We start from the raw sequence: 24,483 nt of genomic DNA, 5'->3' as shown, positions 1-24,483 counted from the left end.
GTGGCTTTGGAGAAATTGCCATCTTCCCTAATTTTCTTTTCTCTGTGGGTACAGCCTCACCAAACGTTTTTTAGATTAAAAGAAACCACCACTGAGTTTAGGCCCTTAAACAAATATGGATGAAATTAACATCTTGAAATTATGTAATAAATTACGTCGACTTTAAATGATAAACTTAGGATGAGAGAAAGGAATAATTATGTATCAGAACTAAAATGCTACAGCCAATATTTAAGCAGTAACAAATTTTACAATACTGTTCGCTGCTGTAATCTCTCTGCAGTGAAATTTTTATCTTCATTTTTCTCACCGAGCTAAATAAAATGCTGCCTTCTCGTGTTTGGGGTTTCTGGACCATTGATGGAGCTATAATATGAACCCTCCTCATCCAATGAGTGAGTTACTGTAAAAGCAGATCCCTGAGCTAAAATCCTTATCATCCATTATGCTGAACACCCATGATTTCCATATAATGGCATCATTTCTGATAAATTCTGAAAAAGAACCTATTTTAGAACTCAACAATGACTTAAAAAGATCTTTCATTTCACAAAAAAAGGAGACTGAGGCTGACAGAAGGCAAGAGGTTAAGTGATTTGTCTGAGAGTCACAGCCAGAAGCCAGGTTCCTGTGGCCTAAGATAGTCTGCCGTGGAGGAGACACAGTTTATCATTCACATTCAATGACAACAGTTGCTCTACAAGGGAGACTTCTTTCAATAAATTAAAGCACTTCAAAATAAACTTACACTGTGGACTGTTAAAATAGATGGCAACTGATTATTTCCTCACTACCTGGATTCCTGCCTCCTCCTGTGTTCTCTACTGATTTCCACTCTGCTTTTCCCCTGTTTTCCCACTCATTCTCTATCTTTGTAATATATCTTGAATTATCTTCCCTGCATTCCATTGCCCCCCTTCTCCCCAAACAAAGCTAATTAATAAGCAAACCTCATATTATTTTATTTTTAAGATTTTTTTTTTTAAGTCTTCAATTGAACTCATTACAATATTGCTTCGGTTTTATGTTTTTTGGTCCTGAGGCATGTGGGATCCTAACTCCCTGACCAGGGAATGAACCTGCACTCCCTGCATTGGAAAGCGAAGTCTTAACCACTGGACCACCAGGGAAGTCCCACAAACTTCATTTCAAAACAGAGAAAAAGAAGGAATAACACACCAAGCAGGCTGACAGGGTGAACTGGCAAGGGGATGGCTTAACTAGAAACAGAAAGAAGACGCTCCCGGCATCCACAGATTAAAGTAGATCGAAGAGGTTTATTCTGGCTTCAGCAAATGCTTCAGGTGAAATCACGCATGCAGGCTGCCATAAGAAGAAGATTCTGTTGCAAAAGTGAAAGCTTAGAAGGCTGCCATGCCATCCAAAAGTCACAGGGTGCTTTTAATTTCATTAGTTTGCTAAGCACCCTTCTCCTGTATCTATTTTTTTCCCTATAGGGTCTAATGAAAAGGAAGGATATTTCAGGGATGGGGGTGAAGTGACCATTTAGCCCCTCCTGGAAAGGACTGATGGGCGACCAAGGACTGTTTTCTGTCCTGCAGCAGGTCAGGAGTGGAGAGAAGCCCTGCTTAGGGCCATACCGGAGAATGACAGAGAAGGTTCTACCCTGGGAGAAAGAAGAGGGGCTAACGTGATGAGCCAGATGACCATGCCTGCTAGGAGACGGAAGGGGGAAGCCCCAGTCTCTCTCTGCACACGTCCCCAAAACTAATCAGCTCTGCCATGAGCCCTCCGTCACACCGAGCCCAGTCTACCTTGTGGGGTCCTGCTCCAAATGAGAACCACCATGAAGAGTTTAGAGCAGTGGGAACTCCAGCTCCCTACTGCCGTTCAGGGGGTTCTAGGAATCAGGGAATTCCCAATCACGTCAACAAGACTAAAGCAAAGATATGCTTTTCCTGCCATATAGAGGTAGAAATATACATCCAATCTTCCATAGATGAACCATCACAAGGTGACTAGATAACATAATTATCATCATACTTATACTTTAAGTATATTAATATGATAAACAGGGGTTTATACCTGGGAAGTATGCTTAATACATGACAATGGGAAAATATCTGGGGAGTTGATGAGGTCAAGTTAAATGGTTTCTTTCCAATACAAGACTGCCACCTCCTGGTTATAGAGGACAGCTGCACCCACGACTGACCACGTACAGCCCTGGAACCGGAGTCGGGAGGTGACGATGGGGGAAGACAAGTTTTCTAACACTACCTTTGCAGTGACCGTGGAACAGTGAAGTCTGCACTCCATGAAACAGAGAAACGGTGTGGAACAGTAGAAGAGTTAACTCGGGAGTGAGATCTTTCATACTGGAGAACTCAATATAGAGGCCACTTCATGAATGTTTATGAATCTCATATAGATTCTATGTGATTCTCTAAATGGGTCCATTTTAAAAGCTTTTCGACACCAAAATTAAACTCTAAAAAAAGCTTAATGCAACTAAGAGAAATGTAACTAAAAGTACTGAGTGATAAATTTAGCCACATAAAAGTCTGTCTTCTCCTCTAAATATTAATAGCATGTTAACTTCCACGCTCAGCTTTGCCAGAGGACTTGCACGCAGTCTAAGGGCAAAGCTGGGGCCCACCTCGGCATGAGTGAGACTGCGTCTGCCTCACTCTAACAAGACCCCCGGTGACTCACAGGTGCGGACACCTCAGCACTGCTGTGGATCAAGCCGGTCAGTGAGTCCCTCCTTTTCCATTTTGTACATAAGACAAGTGATGCTGGTGAAGAGCTAAAAATACTCTAAGAAATCCAGATGTGAACACAGAGATTTAAAACAAAGAAACGTGCGATTTTACCTTTTGTGAATTTCATATAGTGAACACGGTTTTTGGAGATTTTGGACTTCTCTTCAAGACTGAAAGACTTCTTTTCCTTGTTGTCTGGGGAGTCTTATAAAAAAAAAAGGATGAAAAGTATTTCATTAAACTCTCCGCATTCCATTCTCAATCCCCTACAGTGACACGGTCTTGTCTAAATAAAATCCTTAGGAGCTTTATCATTTATTACTGAACTGTAACCAAAGATTAGAAATATTCTTAAATTGTGTACTACCCATCAGGCAAGGCTATTCTCCAGAAATTTGTAACATCCTGGAGGCAGAGAAATGAAAATTTGTGTTCACACAAAACCTCCGCGTGAATGTTCATGACAGTCTTATTTGTGATAATAAGTTACTGGAAATAAACCAAAATTCCTTCAATGGGTGAATGGCTAAGCAAATTCTGGTACTCCCTTTTATGGGAACATGACTCCACAATAAAGAGGAAGGAGATATTGATACTGTGTGACAACCTGGATGTACTTCACTGGCGGGCGACTGACGGGCATTATGCTTAAGTGAAAAAAGTCAATCTACATACTAAATGATCCACTCAGACATTCTGGAAAGGAAAAACTACAGAGATGGAGAACAGTGAAAAGTTTAACGGGGACAAAGATGAAAGTGGAGTTTGGAAGCTGGAGGGGTAGGGCGGGTACAGATACAGAAAGGCAGTGTGAGGCAGCTCTTCTGTGGTGACAAAGCGGTTCCGTATCTTGAATGTGGTGGTAGCTACACGAATCCATACATGTGATAAAACTGCACTGAACTACACACACACAAGTAAATGAAGGCTAAAAAACCCCAAATACCGGTGAAAACTGAGTAAGAACTGTGGTCTAGTTAACAGTCAACACCAGTGTCAGTTTCCTAGTTTTGATATCATGCTATGGCTCTATTAGATGTCATCGTTGGAGAAACTGGATGAAAGGTATTCAGGACTCTTTCTACAACTATTTTTGCAATTTCCTATAAGCCTAAAATTGTTTCAAAATAAAAACTTCTTTTAGAAAGTGAGTAAAGGTAAGACAGATTGATAATCCAAAAACAGGTCAGAGATGAGATGAGGAGCGGAGCTGGCACTATGCTCTGAGTCTGAGCCACCACCTCAAACTCCAGATTTAGCTGGAGGCTCACCTTTCAGGGTAAAAACAACAATAAAAACAAATCGCTGAGGAATGAAGTCATGTGGTTATATTCCTTTGACGAAAGAGGAAAATGTGGGGGAGAATGTAGTCCCTCACCTGAAATATCAAAGCAAGTAGATCTGGGGTAAGAGTCAGTGACAGGATTCTAACGAGCTGCCTGTATGCCCTCATCTTTATCTATTTGTCAAATTCAAGTAGCAGAAAGAGAATTCATAGGTAGAAAAGACACTGAATTTTCCTATAGTTATGTCATAAGGAAATATATAAAGATGACATTAGAGAAAGGAGAAAAAAAGAAATTTTCACCTTAATACTGAAGCAAAACAAGCACATGCTTGTTTAACATGATTAAACTTGTTAACTAACTGTAATTCTTCCCAGGATATTACACAGTAAGTTTCCGAACATAAAGGTAGATGCTTCAAGCTTTCAGATTAAGCACGGCTTAATCACATCAACAGCCTGAAACATTCTCCATGATCACTTTCCAAGAACAACTTGCACCTTCTTTCAAAGACATCCTACCTGTAAATTTCTCCTGCTCTTTTTGCAGGCAAAAAACTTCATATAGCACATTACATTCTCAACTTGGATGTTCCAAACACAAATCACCAAGCAGCATACCAGATTGAAGTAGTTTTTACCAATGGAAAGCTTCTTAAGTACTAGCTGTTGGGCTAAGCTTTCTATGCATTCCTGCATTTCATCTCACAACCACCCTGGAAGATAGCTGCTATGATTATTAAACCAACCTCACAGGACACTGAAGCATGGAGGGTAAAGTAAGACCCACTGAGGAAGTGGCTATGAGGGAACTGGGAGCCAGGCAGATACGTGTGAGAGTGCACATCCTTAACCTGTGCACTGTGTTGCCGCAGAGCTGTGCTCACACTCAGGGGAGGGGAGAACCTCCTGGGAGCCTCACCACTTTCCCAGAGCAAACCTGAGCCCTGACGCGTCCTAGGGCACCAGTTTCTACCTGCCTGTCCACACGCACGCTTACCTAAAGCTGCTCTGTCCTGTGCAGATACATCACTCTGGTCCTCCTCCCACTTGACACCAGAGGAGCACAGGTCTCCTTGCACCAGGATCAGTAAGGAACAAGCTGCAGAGCTGGTGTCAGGGAGGGGTCCTTTCATCAAAGCCAGTCCCCTCCCCACCCTATCTATCTCATCAAGAGAGGCAGTTCCAAAAAGGTTTTACCATTCTAACAACTATTTATCAAAACTTACATTTCCTGGTTTTGTTAATCGTTGTGCAGTTACCCAGTCGTGTCCAACTCTTTGCGACCCCATGGACGACAGCACGCTGGGCCTTTCTCCCTCACCATCTCCCGGAGTTTACCCAAGTTCAAGTTCACTGCATCGGTGATACTGTCCAGCTGTCTCATCCTCTGATGCCTTCTTTCCTTTCTGCCCTCAATCTTTCCTAGCATCAGGGTCTTTTCCAATGAGATGTCTGTTTGCATCAGATGACAAAAATACTAGTTTGCTAGTTATAACCTACTAATTAGTAATGACAACTGAATCCAAAGGAAAAATATTTACACATAGGCCTTGAGGTTACTAGAAATAAACCAAAAATTTACATGTATTTGTTTTGTAGCAGAAAAACAAGACAAGATGATGAGTTTTTTAAAATTCAAGCAAAAAATATATTAATACAAAATATCATGGGGTATATACAATGGAATTATTTCAGAGGAAAAGAAACTAGAAAATATAATATTGCTGAGTATTAAAGAACTTGCTTTTCTATGTCTAAACAGAAGACCATGGATATCAAATTGCTCTAGTATTAAATACCTACTGAACACATTTGGGACTGATGAAAAGCTCTTATTTTCAAAAGTCGATATTTCCCAAATAGGCCAGATACACATTCTTTGCAACTATTTAAAACTACGATGAAAAACATTATAGACATCAATCTAAAAATGTAAGACAGTATCAGTTCAGTTCAGTTGCTCAGTCGTGTCTGACTCTTGGCAACCCCATGAATCACAGCACACCAGGCCTCCCTGTCCATCACCAACTCCCAGAGTTCACTCAAACTCACATCCATTGAGTCAGTGGTGCCATCCAACCATCTCATCCTCTGTCATCCCTTTCTCCTCCTGCCCTCAATCTTTCCCAGCATCAGGGTCTTTTCAAATGAGTCAGTTCTTCGCATCAGGTGGCCAATGTATTGGAGTTTCAGCTTCAACATCAGTCCTTCCAATGAACACCCAGGACTGATTTCCTTTAGGATGCACTGGTTGGATCTCCTTGCAGTCCAAGGGACTCTCAAGAGTCTTCTCCAACACCACAGTTCAAAAGCATCAATTCTCTGGTGCTCAGCTTTCTTCACAGTCCAACTCTCACATCCATACATGACCACTGGAAAAACCATAGCCTTGACTAGACGGACCTTTGTTGGCAAAGTAATGTCTCTGCTTTTTAATATGCTATCTAGGTTGGTCATAACTTTCCTTCCAAGGAGTAAGTGTCTTTTACTGTTTTTCAAATTACCTCAGAGGCTCTGGAAGCAAAAAAATTTGAAGATCCTTGTCCTAAACCACCTTTGTGGATGACAGGCTATCAGCATCCCAATGTATTTCCAAAAATATTTAAAATCACAAGGAACAAAATGTCTGATAGAAGTAAAAAGCATTTCTTAAAACCATGAGGTAAGTCCACCAAAAAGCCAAGCTGAGTCATATGTTAACTACTTGAGATAGGATAATTTTTAAAAATAAAAATGTAAAGACTATGGAGTTTTCTTGTGTCCCACAAAGAAGTAAGGGTTATTTCTAAAATTTTTGCAAGATTCTGTGAAGAAAATAGTTTGGAATCTGTTTAGTTGAAAGGCAAACTGTAATTAGGTAAGCAATCTTAAAGAACTAAAAATATTATAGCAGAAAAATAGGTTACCAGGTTATCCTGTCAGCTTTAATTCAAGTAATATGACCAAAAATTCATCTGGATGAAAATACTGTATTTACCAAAGATGATTTGGCAGAAAAATGATCTCAGCTCTCCAGGGCCCTGGCCAAGTTTTCCCTTAAAGGAATATTCTAAAGGCTTTTCAGTACTCGGACTAGCAGTTAGCAAGGCCTGGTTTGAATTGTACTGAGCTAACGCGGAGACAGAGCTAATAGCACTGTACCTATCACAGGATACGGTGTGACAGGTATCAGCGAACTCAAATGGACTGGAAAGGTGAATTTAACTCAGATGACCATTGTATCTACTACTGCGGGCAGGAACCCCTTAGAAGAAATGGAGTAGCCATCATGGTCAACAAAAGAGTCCAAAATGCAGTACTTGGATGCAATCTCAAAAATGACAGAATGATCTCTGTTCGTTTCCAAGGCAAACCATTCAATATCACATTAATCCAAGTCTATACCCCAACCAGTAACGCTGAAGAAGCTGAAGTTGAACGGTTCTATGAAGACCTACAAGACCTTTTAGAACTAACACCCAAAAAAGATGTCCTTTTCATTATAGGGGACTGGAATGCAAAAGTAGGAAGTCAAGAAACACCTAGAGTAACAGGCATATTTGGCCTTAGGATATGGAATGAAGCAGGGCAAAGGCTAATAGAATTTTGCCAAGAGAACACACTGGTCATAGCAAACACCCTCTTCCAACAACACAAGAGAAGACTCTACACATGGACATCACCAGATGGTCAACACCAAAATCAGACTGATTATATTCTTTGCAGCCAAAGATAGAGAAGCTCTATACAGTCAGCAAAAACAAGACCAGGAGCTGACTGTGGCTCAGACCATGAACTCCTTATTGCCAAATTCAGACTTAAATTGAAGAAAATAGGGAAAACCACTAGACCATTCAGGTATGACCTAAATCAAATCCCTTATGATTAGACAGTGGAAGTGAGAAATAGATTTAAGGGACTAGATCTGATAGACAGAGTGCCTGATGAACTATGGACAGAGGTTCGTGACATTGTACAGGAGACAGGGATCAAGACCATCCCCATGGAAAAGAAATGCAAAAAAGCAAAATGGCTGTCTGGGGAGGCCTTACAAATAGCTGTGAAAAGAAGAGAAGTGAAAAGCAAAGGAGAAAAGGAAAGATATAAGCATCTGAATGCAGAGTTCCAAAGAATAGCAAGGAGAGATAAGAAAGCTTTCCTCAGGGATCAATGCAAAGAAATAGAGGAAAACAACAGAATGGGAAAGACTAGAGATCTCTTCAAGAAAATTAGAGATACCAAGGGAACATTTCATGCAAAGATGAGCTCGATAAAGGACAGAAATGGTATGGACCTAACAGAAGCAGAAGATATTAAGAGGTGGCAATAATACACCGAAGAACTGTACAAAAAAGAGCTTCACGACCAAGATAATCATGACGGTGTGATCACTCACCTAGAGCCAGACATCCTGGAATGTGAAGTCAAGTGGGCCTTAGAAAGCATCACTACAAGCAAAGCTAGTGGAGGTGATGGAATTCCAGTTGATCTATTTCAAATTCTGGAAGATGATGCTGTGAAAGTGCTGCACTCAATATGTCAGCAAATTTGGAAAACGCAGCAGTGGCCACAGGACTGGAAAAGGTCAGTTTTCATTCCAATCCCAAAGAAAGGCAATGCCAAAGAATGCTCAAACTACCGCACAACTGCACTCATCTCACACGCTACTAAAGTAACACTGAAAATTCTCCAAGCCAGGCTTCAGCAATACGTGAATCATGAACTTCCAGATGTTCAAGCTGGTTTTAGAAAAGGCAGAGGAATGAGAGATAAAATTGCCAATGGCAATTTTCTACTGGATCATGGAAAAAGCAAGAGAGTGCCAGAAAAACATCTATTTCTGCTTTATTGACTATGCCAAAGCCTTTGACTGTGTGGATCACAATAAACTGTGGAAAATTCTGAAAGAGATGGGAATACCAGACCACCTGACCTGCCTTTTGAGAAACCTATATGCAGGTCAGGAAGCCACAGTTAGAACTGGACATGGAACAACAGACTGGTTCCAAATAGGAAAAGGAGTACGTCAAGGCTGTGTATTGTCACCCTGCTTATTTAACTTAAATGCAGAGTACTCGTGAGAAACACTGGGCTGGAAGAAGCACAAGCTGGAATCAAGATTGCCGGGAGAAATATCAATAATCTCAGATATGCAGATGACACCACCCTTATGGCAGAAAGTGAAGAGGAACTAAAAAGCCTCTTGATGAAGGTGAAAGTGGAGACTGAAAAAGTTGGCTTAAAGCTCAACATTCAGAAAACAAAGATCATGGCATCTGGTCCCATCACTTCATGGGAAATAGATGGGGAAACAGTGGAAACAGTGTCAGACTTTATCTTTTTGGGCTCCAAAATCAGTGCAGATGGTGATTGCAGCCATGAAATTAAAAGACGCTTACTCCTTGGAAGAAAAGTTATGACCAACCTAGATAGCATATTCAAAAGCAGAGACATTACTTTGCCAACAAAGGTTCGTCTAGTTAAGGCTATGGTTTTTCCTGTGGTCATGTATGGATGTGAGAGTTGGACTGTGAAGAAGTCTGAGCGCCGAAGAATTGATGCTTTTGAACTGTGGTGTTGGAGAAGACTCTTGAGAGTCCCTTGGACTGCAAGGAGATCCAACCGGTCCATTCTGAAGGAGATCAGCCCTGGGATTTCTTTGGAAGGAATGATGCTAAAGCTGAAACTCCAGTACTTTGGCCACCTCATGCGAAGAATTGACTCATTGGAAAAGACTCTGATGCTGGGAGGGATTGGGGGCAGGAGGAAAAGGGGACGACAGAGGATGAGATGGCTGGATGGCATCACTGACTCGATGGACGTGAGTCTGAGTGAGCTCCTGGAGTTGGTGATGGACAGGGAGGCCTGGCGTGCTGCAGTTCATGGGGTCACAGAGTCGGACACGACTGAGCGACTGAACTATCACAGGGAGACAGCACCCTCTAGTGGTCTTGAGGTAAGTCCACGGGGGGACGGAATTTAGAGTTGGGGCATTGTGCCCAGGGGACATTTGGTGATATCAGGAGATATTTTTGTCACAACTAGGGAGAGGGTGCAAATGGTGTCCAGTGGATAGCGGTCAAGGATGCTGCTAATCATCCTAAATGCAGAGGACGTGCCTCACAGCAAAGAATGGTCTGGCCCAAAACATCAGCAGTGCCATGCCTGAGAAAGGCTTTACAGGCTCTTCCAATAATCCACAGGAAATACCAGCTGCTCAGACCATGCTGGGTACAGTGTAGGTGACAAGAGGAAGTCAGGGTCTGCGTATATTTTAGAGGCAGAACCGACAGCAGTTCTTTCGCTGGAACAACCAGAAGCATGAAGCTGACATCAACTGAGCTGGGGAAGATGGTGGATAAAACAGGTTGTGGGGTATGCGGGTCCAGCAGTTTACAGGGCGGGAGTTGGGGAGGTGCAGAATTGAAGTCTGGAAGTTGAGGAAACTGATGAAGATACTGAGCAGCGGGCTCAATACAAGTCTGGGGTTCAGGAGAGAGGGTGAAGCAGTAGAGAGAAGTGTGGCAATGGTCACCACATTGCCCTGGGAGACCGGATGGCGTAATAAGAGAGTGCAGATGGAAGATGCAAAAGGCCTGAATTGCAGGACCCCGGACACTGTAAGGCCGGGTAAGGGAACTGCAGCAGAGAAATGCAAACCAAGTAACTCTTAACGGGGAGAAAAAGCCTCCGCTTACGACTAATGTTAATTCAATGCGAGTACCCAGAAATGTAAACAGAAGTGACTATCTGTGATAGCTACAAGCAGTTAACTTTCAGATATGACACTAACAGTAAAAAAAAAAAAATGTTGATAAAAATATTTTATATTGAGATTCAGTTCAGTTCAGTCACTCAGTTGCGTCTAATGGATAAAAAGCAAAGGTTTCCCCACCTGCTGTTTCCTGCCCATGGCAAGTGTTCAACTGGGCCAGAAGCTGGTTAAAATCATCTTGATGAGCAATCCAGTTATCCTGAAAAATAGCAAAAAATCAATTAGAGGCAAACCTGTTATCTACCTATGCTGAGATAAGATATATATTGGAATCAAGGAAATCTGTGAATTTTTAAATGTTTCACCAAAATATTACTTTATAAATTTGAATGAAGAAGAAATAGTATAAATTTGAACTGTAATTTATCTGTTTGTTGTTGTGTCCGACTCTTTTTCGACCCCATGGACTGCAGACCACCAGGCTCCCCTGTCCATGGGGTTTCCCAGGCTAGCATACTGGAGTGGGTTGCCATCTCCTTCTCCAGGCGATCTTCTCGGCCCAGGGATCAAATCTCAGTCTCCTGCCCTTACTACTGAGCCCCTGGGCATCTTGGAAGCTTAAGCCCTGATTTCAAATGTGGGTAACTTATTAAGTCAACTTATAGTCAAATAAACAGCAGGCAACCTTTGTGTTAAATATTAAAATAAAGCAAAACAAAGATTTTTTTCACACTAAGGGAAAACTATGTAGGTTAAAGGAAAAAAACAGGGATAGATTTGAGAGCTCTTTGCTTTGCTTTTTTGAGCCTATATGCCAATTCTATTTGCTTACACCCATCCCAATTTGAGAAAACACCACTGGGGAAGGGTGGGGGAAGGGCTCCAAGTCCCCCAAATCAATTAGCACCCACTGATAAGGTGCTCAGTTAGTAACTTCATCATAATGAAGAGAATCTGACTTTAAAACAGAATGAGCATCTCCAGAATAATATCAACTTGCAGGGTTTCCCTTTAGGAATTTGCCTCATAGGTACTTTTCAAAGAATGCTTAAATATGTTTCCCTTTGAAAATGTTCAAGCCTATTGAATAGGCAATGCTTCTCCTAAAAAATTAAGTATATCTGTATATCCACCTCTAAAAAGCTACCTGCAAAAATCAACATTATGTAAACTCTTTTTAAAAAATTGTCCACGGTATGTTTATTAATTGATGAAAATACAGAAGATATTGCTACGCACTCCAACTACTAAGTGTGTGCATTGTGAACCTTCTGAAGTACTGGTCTTGGATTTTGTCAGATGGTTACAGCAATTGTTTCAGTTTTATTGAGATACAACTGACAAAAAACATTGTATTAGTTTTAGGTGTACAACATGATGATTTGATGAATGTATAAACTCTTCCTTTTGGTTTAAGCTTTCAGCTGTTAGCCCAAACAATCTTAGCTGCTCAGCCCACCACTCAGAGCACCTGAACAAAGCAAAGTAATCCAGTTCACCTAAAGTCATTCCTCAGATTTTCTACCAGATTCTGTTGGCTGCAAAAATGTATGAACAAGGCTTTCAGTTCAGATGCTTTCTAAAGTGAGCAACGATACTAAAAATGAAAGGCAGGGCAAGCCATGAACTTTTAATTACAGAGTCATATTTGCAAAGTGTTAGTGTTTACTAGGAAATGTAACTTATCTCAACTGCTATACACCAACAGTCAGAAACAGACAATGGGACAAGAAAAGAACGGTATTCTCTTGCAGTATTTCTGAAACAAAATGCCACCAATTTTAGCAACATAATCTAATATTCCAACAGAGGTCAAGAAGAAAATTCCTCTCTGTCCTGAAGTGCAAAAAAAACACACAACACTTTTTGCAAAGTTCAGCAATAAGGCTACTTGGAATCTTTTATGCATAAGCAACAAGGCAAAATGACTGCATGTTACATGATGCACAGAAGCTTAGTCACTGGCTTGTTATCCAAAACATGGACTGTACATTCTTGAATAGCTTAAAACTGATCAGTCAATTTGACTGGATTAATTTTTTTTTTTTTACACTGACAAAAATAACAACGATGCAAGGAAACCCCCCAGCAGACACGCTGTTGCTCACTTCGTTATTGATAGTAGCTCCTAGTCCCAGGTGGTTATTTTTGACTTGAACTTTAATATGATCAGTGGCTCCTTGCTCCTGAGCCCCTAAACCCTGTGGAGATTAAACATAAACAGAGTTAGCATTTTCATCAGGTAGAAAAAGAAATTACCTCTCTCTTCCTTCATTAACTGATTCATCACTCACATTAGGAGGCTTTACCCTTGTGCTCAAAGAGGATAGTCTAGTGGAGTCTTTCAAGATATGTCTGTAACACCAAGGAGGCACTTACAGTGTTGTGCTGGGCTAAGTCGCTTCAGTCGCATCCAACTCTTTGAGAACCTGTAGGCTGTAGCCCCCCAGGCTCCTCTGTCCGTGGGATTCTCCAGGCGAGAATCCTGGAGTGGGTTGCCATGACCTCCTCCAGGGGATCTTTTGACCCAGATATCAGATCTGTGTCTCTTATGTCACCGGCATGGGCAGGCGAGTTCTTTCCCACTAGCGCCACCTGGGAAGCCCTGCACTCACAGTGAAAGTGAAGTCGCTCAGTCGTGTCCGACTCTCTGCGACCCCATGAACTGCAGCCTACCAGGCTCCTCTGTCCATGGGATTTTCCAGGCAAGAGTACTGAAGTGGGTTGCCATTTCCTTCTCCAGGGGATCTTCCCAACCCAGGGATTGAACCCGGGTCTGCTGCATTGCAAGCAGACACTTTACCATCTGAGCCACCAGGGAATGCCAATTCTTCAACCTGAGGCTCACTTTAAAGACCATGGAAAAACTAAAAAGAACATGCCTTTTCTTGATGCGCAAAAGCAGAATGCTACTACCAAACTAACAGAAGCCCATCAGAGGCATTACAAGTCCGTGGCACTTGCCATTAAATAATTCTACAAAACAACCCTGAGGAAGGGGATCCCAAGTCCCCCGCATCATTAACACTCATTTGTCCCTGAGCACTTAGTGTACTAAAAGTCACCCAAGGTGGCTCTAATACAGTGGATGGAGAAAAAAAAAAGAGATATAAAGGGACCACATCTCAAGGATCTTGGACATTATAGGAGGAATTTGGATTCTACTGTTGTTGTTTTTTTGGCCATGCCCCATGGCTTGCAGGATCTTAGTTCCCCAGACCGGGATTGAACCCGTGCCCCCTGACAGTGAAAGTGCGAGTCCTAATCAAGGACTGCCATGGGATTTCCAGATTTTATTTCTTTAGAACAACGGGAAATCACTGAGCTTTTAAGCAAAGGAATGACATGATCTAATTTCTATATTCTAAAAGCTCACAATGGCTGCTGTAAGGCAAATGGCCCAGAGAAGGAAAAGAAGGGAGGCAGGGAAGCAGCTGAGAGGCTGCTGTGCTGATCAGGACAGGCAGTGGTGGTGGCTGGTCCAGGACAGGGCCTGTAGAGAGGAACGATGACCGGAGGGGCAGGAAGTGAGTGAGGTGGTGGAACCAAGCACCACTGCCAGGTTTCTGGCTTAACTAAATAAACCCTTGACGGGGCATATTGGCAAAAATGAGGAAAACTTGAGAAGAAAAAGATTTGGGAGTGATCAAAAAGTTTTACAATAAAAATAATCGACTTAAGATGCTAACTCAAGTAAAAATGCCAAGCAGGCTGATGAATTTATAACTTTGGAGCTCAAAGGACAGACCTGAATCTGGACTAGATATAGAAAAGTGACAACTCTCAGAATTTAGGTAATTCAAAGCATGGCATGGAATGAATGAGCTCACCCAAGCTGAGGACAGAAAAGGGCCTGGGGCTGAACCCCAAGGAATTCCAAAGCTCAAGAGTCTAGAGGAGGAAAAGCCAGCAACACATCTCAGGGTGGTTGGTAAAGCAGAGGGGAAAACCAGGACAGAGGGCAGTATTGTGGAAGCCAAGCAGGGGTAGTCGATGACATTCAATGCTGCTAAGGGATAAAGTGATGTGAGAACCAAAAAAGGATCCATTGGGTTTGGAAACAAGATCTTTAAAGACCTTAGCAATAATTGTTTAAGTATAGAGATGTCAGCAGAAGCCCTATTTGAGTAAGGAATAAATGAAATGTGAGGAAAAGGAGAAAATGTGTAGTCCAGTTATAAGGGTGAATAAAACTTTAAGCAACATAAAACTCTGATGATTAAGTGTGATTCCAAATGCAACCAACTAAAAGGCACCATCTACGAAAATCAGAGCAGGTTAAACAATAAACAAAGACAGCTGGCATTTATGTTCAATTCTAATTTTACTATCGCAATGTCTTTAAAAGTTAGTTATTTTTCCAAAATCACTTATTGATCCAAAACAAATTTCTCCCAGCCTCCTAAGAAAGATATATTTTCCTGATCTATAATCTCTCTGCATGGCTCCAATTCCTTTGCTCTTCTTCAAGATACCTTTCCTTTAGACCACCCCATCTTCTCTAGCATCCTCTGGCCAAACTTGGAGTCATCATTACTCCACGCAGTGTTTCTTGGATCCACAGCCCACTTCTGCTTCCGCCGACCTGTCAATGACAAAGTATCGCATCAGCAGCTTATCTTTCAAACCCAGAAAACACCTCACAAACACACACATACCTATGGCATACACACGATACTTCTATAGATGCAACATACACTGTTTTATTAGATATAGATATCAGATTCGGCCAGAGAAGGCAATGGCACCCCACTCCAGTACTCTTGCCTGGAAAATCCCATGGATGGAGGAGCCTGGTAGGCTGCAGTCCATGGGGTCGCTAAGAGTCGGACACGACTGAGCTACTTCGCTTTCACTTTTCACTTTCCTGCATTGGAGAAGGAAATGGCAACCCACTCCAGTGTTCTTGCCTGGAGAATCCCAGGGACGGGGGAGCCTGGTAGCTGCCATCTATGGGGTTACACAGAGTCGGACACGACTGAAGTGACTTAGCATAGCATAGCATCAGATTCGTCATCCACTGGAACACAGTATCAGCTTGGATCATTTATCCTGGCTTCCCCAAACATTCTATAATCTGAACATACAAATTGATCTTGGAAAAGTGAAATAAAAATGTTTCAAATGTGACAAACGAAATACATGACGTACCATCAATTGGGCCTTCCATTCAGCGATTGGCAGCGATGTAAGGCACCCGTGACACCAAGGTCACCATCAGCAGTCATCACACACACGCTAAGTGCCAAATGCATCCATGTACTCTCAGCTTCCACAGTAACCCAATGAGGGGAGGCAGTCTGATCTCTACTTTTCAGATGAGAAAATCTGAGGCCTTCAGGAGGCATGTGCCTAATACCCCCAAGCAAGGACCAGAGTCTTTATACAAACCAAGGTCCTACCAACTCCAAAGCTCACATTCTTAATCCATAGCACACAACTGTCATGACCTTGGGGAGAATCAACCTACAGATACTAATCGAGACCTACAGATAACTAATCTCACTGAAACTCCCTACAGCCATATGTGACCCCTTCTCGGAACTCACACGATAAATTCCCTGTTTCTTTTCTTTGGCATTTATTTAACACTCCTCTGTATTACAGTTGTTTATATCCCTCTCTCATGTATGCTGCTATGCCATAAGCTCTTTAATGCTCACACCCATGTTCTTATTCTTTCTTATGCTTCACTGCATTTGCCCATAGCAGGCATTCAGGAAAAACATAATGAATATATGAATGACTGAGAAACAAAAAAAAAAAGGAGGGAAGGAAAAAGAAAGGCGACAAGAAAAGGGGGAAAGGAAACAAGGAAGATAACTGAATTGAGGAAACTGCTTTGAGTCCCTACAAGTTGTTTTTGTTTTTTAATGTATATAGCTAACTGACCATTAGAAACTCAAACTTACCACTACACTTTTAAGGAAAATTACAGCAGAGAAAAAGGACTCCAGAAGTTTCTTACACAAGCATATGAAACCCAAAAGTAAATGGTGGCCAAGTAGGAAATCTGGAGGTCAAATGTCATCATCATGTACCTGGTGCACCACTGGAAGCAGAGTACCAACAGCGGCTCATGCCTCAGCAGTGTCCTAATTGATTCACTGCAGGTAAAACCAATACAGAGATCCTTAACCATCCACACTGTAGCAAAAACAGGTAAACCTTTACAGGCACGCAGGCAGAAAAAGAGCACTTAAAAAGGAAAATGAGCTAGGCTCAGATGTATCATGTTTCACAGGGAAAGGGGGACCCCAAAATGCTACTAAGGTGACTAGTTACCACTTTACTTATCTTAGTAAATACACAGCCTCATGTCGCCTCTGCTAGTGAACAGCATATGAGATGAGCCTGGCTAACTAGGGCTCTCTCTGCAAGGCTGCTTCTGGGTGCATGTTGGAGCGCATGTCTCCAAACTAGCGTCGGCCAGGGGTCTCTGACTGGGGCTTGTGTGAAAGAGACATTTTTGAGAATGACTGTGCCCACCCTCTGCAATAAAGACGGCATACAGTTTATGTCACAAACGCATATACTATAATGCTGGCACAAGAGACTGGAGAGTCGGCTGAGGTCAGCTTTTCTTCCCCAGGGAAATGGCAGGTATCTCCAACCAACAGAGTGCACACATATGCGCTCAGTCGTGTCCAATTCTGTGCAACCCCATGGACTGTAGCCCGCCAGGCTCCTCTGTCCAGTGGATTTCCCAGGCAAGAATACTGGGGTAGGTTGCCATTTTCCTCTCCAGGCGATCTTCCCAACCCAAGGATCAAACCTGCATCTCTTGTGTCTCCTACACTGCAGGCAGATTCTTTACCAGTGTACCACCTGGAAAGCAATGGAGTAGGGTAGTGTTTCCCAAGTAAGGATGTTAAATGCAGGGGAGGACTCAGGACAGAGTGTCCTGAATCTGCAGAATCACTCTTTGGGGTGAAGGGGGTAACCATCCTCTGGCAGGGACTCCTCCTACATGGAGATCTAGCCAGACATTTTCAGGGTAACCCCAACAAACAACCCTGCACACAAGAGGTGCCAGGTCTAATCACTCCACGCCCAGGACCACAAAGTTTATGCCAGGATTCAGCTTACCCTGAGAAGTGTGTTGAGAGCCAAGAGCCAGGGGCAAAGTTTTGTCTTTTTTTTTTTTTTTCGCCCAAAGACACTTGCAGATATTCAAGACCTCAAAAAATATATCCTCCATCCATGTATTCTTATTAAAACATTTTTTGAGACATAGATTAAGGCATAGATTAATCTTGACATAGAGTCAAGATTAAGGAAACAGCAGTATAAAATTGTAATGCGATGACCATTAAAATCTGTTAATGATAGCACTGTCATTTGATTAGAAAATGTAATAATTGCAAGTGTCAAAAACTGGTCCTAATAAAACGTGGGTCTAAGACTCCAAATTAAAGACTGAGAAGTGAGCATGATAAATGAAATTTTTCTCTTATGTTTCGGTAGGCTAGATTTCTTACCTTAAATAGGGGAAAATCAATAAAATATATTTGACAATTAGAGAAATGCAGGATAAAGGATGTTTTTGAGAAACATAAAGAAAACTACTAGATTTTTAAAACAGGAATAGATGCCTGGGAAGATAAAAGAGAACACAATCTAGTCCATATGGCAAGGGAAAACAAAGGAAACAGCATACTTACTGAAGTGAAAATATTAAGGTTAATCAGCGGAAAAAAGTAGGTTACAAAACTGTATCTACAGAATTATTACAATTGTATAAACGATCAGAGAAAATAATTGCTGGGTAGTGAAATGGCGGGCTGGGATTTCTCTAAGCTTCTGCTTTCTCACTTCTAAAACAAGAACACCAGTCCTAAGTGTCTAATCACAGGGGATGCTACTAATTTACTAAATCATATTAAAAGGCAACACAAAATATTGGGTTGGCCAAAGTATAGGGTGTGGAAAACACTTGAGTGAACTTTTGGGCCAACCCCCTGTTATCTATTATTATGCCAAAGATTTGAAAATCTGGAGACATGGGGTTGGGGGGAGAACTGAAAATACTCTCTTGAAATCCTGCAGTCTGAATTTCTGATGTCCACAGATGGCACCACGCATCCATACTTTGAACTATTTCACATTCACCATTCTCATTGACTTTTTTAAGACAACCTAGTGATGACCGTAATCAAAGATGTTTTTAATAGCCACAGAGAAACTGATCACGGAAAGAGACATAAATGAACAGCAGAACTAGTGCTAATGTTTCCACGTACATGCTGAACTAAGTGTACATCAGAGAATATTAAAACCAGAAGAGATTTAGCCACGCTGGTTATACAGATGAAGAAACAGGGCCCACAGGGTCACACGAACACATACATACTCCGTTCCGTAAGTCCTTATTTAAAAAACAATAGTAGTCTGCTGACCCTAGTGACAAGAATGTAAAGAAACAGCGACAACTAGATCGATTTTGTCACTTTCTACCTCAATGACTTGGGGTGAATTATTTTCCTCTGAATCTCAACTTCTGCCCCTGTAAAATTTGAATGGTGTCTTACCCACTTAGTTTCGTGCTCCCATTCCTCCACCTCTTTAGATGAGAGGATGCCGACAGCATTTATTTCATGGAGTCCCTGTGTAGTTGCTGTTGGTCTGTTAAGCTGTTTCTGGTTCTTGTTCACTAAACACTTTCAAAGGGACCGGCCGGCTTTTCAGGACCAAACCATGACTGCCCTCTGGTGGCCGGTAGCCTTAACTACAGGTCCCATTCAAAAGTTAAAAAGCCGGTCCAAAGGAAGGAAATTGACGAACTTCACAAAATAATAGTGAATGTCAAAGGCAAACCCAAGCACCGCGGGCGTTGCGGCCAACACACCTCTCAAAAAAGGCTGTTACTAATTCCAACTACCAAAGTCACAACCACCACGATAACATTTAGAATCACTCATTAGCCCTGCCTCCCCTAAAAAACACGAACTTCCAGTGTTTACTGCTTCTAAGCTCTTGGCTTTTCTTTTTCTTGATTCAATACATCTTCAAAGACGGGGTTTCACTGCTGGCCCAACAACTTCTTTTTAGCCAGAGGACGCTGAGGCCTGGGGAAGTAAGAGTTCAGGTTCCCAAAACCAGAGTCCTGACCCCTCACTGGAACCCACCGCCCACGTGTGCAGGTTTGAGAGCGAAGACAAACGTCCCAAGTGGACACTCGGTCTCATCAGCAGACCTGTAGCTAACTTTGGAGGAAGGCTGAGCTGGGAAATCTCCGCGGCAGCCAGGAAGAGCCGAGATGGGCTTCCAGGACGCCGTCCCCGGGCCCCCTCCAGCCCACTGCGCGCCGCCGGCCACCGGGTCACCCGGAACCTTCACCCTCGGGCCCGATCAAACCTCCGCGCCCAACACTCACGCTCAGCCAGCATCGACATGTCGCCGAGCCTGTGACGCTGCGGATCTCGGGACCTGAACGACAGCAATTACCGCAGGGCAGATAAGAGGAGAAGCTGAAACTACCGGACTCGCACGCCGGGGAAACGGCGGCGGCGGGGGGCGCACTCTGATGACGTAAGCGAGGCGCGACTGGCTCCTGAACCGCGCGGCGGCGAGTGGGCGGGGTGCGGGCAGCATAGCACTCTGCCTTTGGGAGGATACTGGGTAGGCTAATGGTTTCCAAGGCTTGTTTCAACTTCAGCGTTCCGTGTGTCTGTGATATATCTATGAGGAACATCCACTAAAGAGAACCGTTATAAGTTTGGGTGTTTTTGTTTTTTTTTTTTAATTACAGAATCTTGATATTTTTAAATTGTCAGCTGGAAGTTCTGGTGGTTCAGACGGTAAAGAAAATGCCTACAAGGCAGAAGACTCGACTTCATCCCTCTGTGGGGAAGATCCTCTGGAGAAGGGAATGGCTACCCACTCCAATATTCTTGCCCAGAGAATTCCATGAACAGAGGTGGGCTATAGTCAGGGCATGGAGTCGCGAAGAGTTGGACTCGACTGAGAAAGTAACACTTTAACTATTTTTCAGTAGATACTGCACTTTTAAAAAGAAGGTGACAGTTCTAGTTCCAGTTTTTTAAGAAATCTCTATACTGTTCCCCATAGTGGCTGTACTAGTTTGCATTTCCACCAACAGTATAAGAGGGTTCGATTTTCTCCACACCCTCTCCAGCATTTATTTCTTGTAGACTTTTGGATCGCAGCCATTTTGGTGAGAAATGGTACCTCATTGTGGTTTTGATTTGCATTTCTCTGATAATGAGTGATGTTGAGCATCTTTTCATGTGTTTGTTAGCCATCTGTATGTCTTCTTTGGAGAAATATCTGTTTAGTTCTTTGGCCCATTTTTTGATTGGGTCGTTTATTTTTCTGGAATTGAGCTGCAGGAGTTGCTTGTATATTTTTGAGCTTAATTCTTTGTTGCTTCATTTGCTATTATTTTCTCCCATTCCGAAGGCTGTCTTTTCACCTCGCTTATAGTTTCCTTTGTTGTGCAGAAGCTTTTAATTTTAATTAGGTCCCATTTGTTTATTTTTCCTTTTATTTCCAATATTCTGGGAGGTGAGTCATAGAGGATCCTGCTGTGATTTATGTCGGAGAGTGTTTTGCCTATGTTTTCCTCTAGGAGTTTTATAGTTTCTGGTCTTACGTTTAGATCTTTAATCCGTTTTGAGTTTATTTTTGTGTATGGTGTTAGAAAGTGTTCTAGTTTCATTCTTTTACAAGTGGTTGACCAGTTTTCCCAGCACCACTTGTTGCTGGGCATACACACTGAGGAAACCAGAATTGAAAGAGACACATGTACCCCAATGTTCATTGCAGCACTGTTTGTAATAGCCAGGACATGGAAGCAACCTAGCTGTCCACCAGCAGATGAATGGATAAGAAAGCTGTGGTACATATACACAATGGAGTATTACTCAGCCAATAAAAAGAATACATTTGAATCAGTTCTAATGAGGTGGATGAAACTGGAGCCTATTATACAGAGAGTAGTAAGCCAGAAAGAAAAACACCAATACAGTATACTAACACATATATATGGAATTTAGAAAGATGGTAAAGATAACCCTGTATGCGAGACAGCAAAAGAGACACAGATGTATAGAACAGTCTTTTGGACTCTGTGGGAGAGGGAGAGGGGGGATGATTTGGAGGAATGGCATTGAAATATGTATATTATCATATGTGAAACGAATCGCCAGTCCAGGTTTGATGCATGACACAGGATGCTTGGGGCTGGTGCACTGGGATGACCCAGAGGGACGGGATGGGGAGGGAGGCGGGAGGGGGGTTCAGGATGGGGAACACGTGTACACCTGTGGCGGATTCATGTCAATGTATGGCAAAACCAATACAATATTGTAAAGTAATTAACCTCCAATTAAAATAAATAAATTTATACTAAAAAATATAAATAAATAAATAAAAAGGTGACAGTGTGAGACATTCCATTCTATTCTTTAGTCTCATTGCAGACCTGCTTAGAGCAGGGCTTCCCAAACTTTAAAGTGCGAGTAAATCACCTGGAATCTTGTTGAAATGCAGTTTCTGGCTCAGCAGGTCGAATGGGGCCAGAGATTCTGTACTTCTAACAAGCTTCCAAGGATGTGGCTGATGATGGCCTTACTTTGTATAGCAGGCCATGGAACAACCAAAGGCAGGAAGGAACTCAGGGTTAAGGTATACTTTTTTCTTTTTTACCTGTTCAAGAAAAATACTTTATGAAGAACACTTTAGATGATGGTGATGCTGCTGCTGCTGCTAAGTCGCTTCAGTCGTGTCCAACTCTGTGCGACCCCATAGATGGCAGCCCACCAGGCTCCGCCGTCCCTGGGATTCTCCAGGCAAGAACACTGGAGTGGGTTGCCATTTCTTTCTCCAATGCATGAAAGTGAAAAGTGAAAGTGAAGTCGCTCAGTCGTGTCCGACTCTTAGCGACCCCATAGACTGCAGCCCACCAGGCTCCTCCGTCCATGGGATTTTCCAGGCAAGAGTGCTGGAGTGGGGTGCCATTAAACACTTTCAAAACACTTCAAAGAACTGAACCCAGATGGTTTAGGTAAGTCGTCTGTGCTATCCCCCTACCTTCAGGCAAGTAAAGACCAGTATCAGGGACTGAAGGTCACAACTTCTTTTCTACACCTCTGGCAAGTCTCATACCATCCTTGCTCCTCGCCCCCCCACTGCCCCCGCCCCATTACACACAGTTGTAAAAACTAGTTACACATTTCTGTACAATCACAAAAAAGGATTATGTGTTGCGTTACATCTTTATTTTCTATTCCAGATATATCACTAACATTGTATCTATAGGAAATAAAGCTGAATCTTGCCAGTTTAATTTAGCTCATTGCTAAGCAGCACTAGAGGGATACAATGCAGGGCTGGGGGATACGGAGCAGTCAGAGAACACTGACAAAGCCCAAGTTCTGCTGCCAGCTTGGGATGAGCCCTTGGGCAAGTCATTTCACCTCTTTTGCTATCTCCTTCCAATCTATGAAAAAAAGGATGATCTCTGGGATCATTTCCAAAATCTGAAAGATTTTCAGAGAATGGCTTTAATCGGATCTAGTTGCTGTTGCCCAAAGAATGAAAGGCTCATTGCTCCTGGAGGATTTCTCCTGCAGTCCTGGCCATGTCTTCTTTAGTCCCCACGAGGAACACAAGTTAAGAAGCATCTACCCACCCTGAGATCCAATACACTGGAAATGGTTGCTTGATGAGATTTATTTACCCATTGTGGGAGATGGGGACTGTCTGGTTTTGCTGGGTTCCTCCCCCTTCAATCTGCTTTAAATTCCATCCCATTTCAGTTGCTTATACTGAGTAGGAGAATGTGTCAGTCATACTGGGTTGTTGGGGTTTTTTTAAGATTTTTTTTTTTTAATGTGGACAATTTTTAAGTCTTTGGTGAATTTGTTACAATATTGCTTCTTTTTTTTAACCTTTTAGTTTTGTTTTGTTTTTAGACCTGGAGGCATGTGGGATCTCAGCTCCCCAACCACAGATGGAACCTACCCCCCTGCATTGGAAGGGGAAGTTCTCACCACTGGATGCTAGGGAAGTCCCTGAGAGTGTTTTTTTTTTCAAGTCAACAAGCCCAGTAAATACCAACTAGCGGCCCTCATGTTCCTGGCCCTAGCCGACTGTTGTGGGCAGAGTACCCTCTTTCTTGATCCCAGTACAGAAATGACTTCTGGCTCCCCAGCAGCAGTTCTGGCCTGCCATCCCTCCTCTGTTAATCCTGCCTATCAAAATGTTGTGACTTCAAGCTTTAAGTTCAGTTCAGTTCAGTTCAGTCGCTCAGTCATGTCCAACTCTTTGCAACCCCATGAATCACAGCATTCCAGGCCTCCCTGTCCATCACCAACTCCCAGAGTTCACTCAAACTCATGTCCATTGAGTCGGTGATGCCATCCAGCCATCGCATCCTCTGTCGTCCCCTTCTCCTCCTGCCCCCAATCACTCATCAGAGTCTTTTCCAATGAGTCAATTCTTCGCATCAGGTGGCCAAAGTATTAGAGTTTCAGCTTAACATCAGTCCTTCCAATAAACAGCCAGGACTGATCTCCTTTAGGATGGACTGGTTGGATCTCCCTGCAGTCCAAGGGACTCTCAAGAGTCTTCTCCAACACCACAGTTCAAAAGCATCAATTCTTCGGCACTCAGCTTTCTTCACAGTCCAACTCTCACATCCATACATGATCACTGGAAAAACCATAGCTTTGACCTTTGTTGGCAAAGTAATGTCTCTGCTTTACAATATGCTATCTAGGTTGGTCATAACTTTCCTTCCAAGGAGTAAA

The 24,483-nt window shown here is 42.6% G+C and overlaps 1 protein-coding gene across 1 annotated transcript in view; it reads right to left on the bottom strand.

Moving 5' to 3' along the window:
• Positions 1-20,249, bottom strand: part of PINX1 (PIN2 (TERF1) interacting telomerase inhibitor 1) — a 65,796-nt gene extending 45,547 nt beyond the window's left edge. Inside the window, exons 1-5 of the mRNA XM_061425025.1 lie at positions 20,085-20,249; positions 15,184-15,293; positions 12,817-12,909; positions 10,889-10,967; positions 2,838-2,930 (exon numbers count right to left, since the gene is read on the bottom strand). Coding sequence (XP_061281009.1) covers positions 2,838-2,930; positions 10,889-10,967; positions 12,817-12,909; positions 15,184-15,293; positions 20,085-20,103 — 394 coding nt within the window. The 5' untranslated portion in view covers positions 20,104-20,249. The remainder of the gene's footprint in view (positions 1-2,837; positions 2,931-10,888; positions 10,968-12,816; positions 12,910-15,183; positions 15,294-20,084) is intronic.
• Positions 20,250-24,483: the final 4,234 nt, after the last annotated feature.

This window comes from Bos javanicus, chromosome 8 (assembly GCF_032452875.1).
Source record: "Bos javanicus breed banteng chromosome 8, ARS-OSU_banteng_1.0, whole genome shotgun sequence".
In the NCBI taxonomy this organism is placed as follows: Eukaryota; Metazoa; Chordata; class Mammalia; order Artiodactyla; family Bovidae; genus Bos; species Bos javanicus.
Note: the sequence above shows the minus strand (reverse complement) of the source record. Positions and strands in the feature narration are given on the sequence as shown.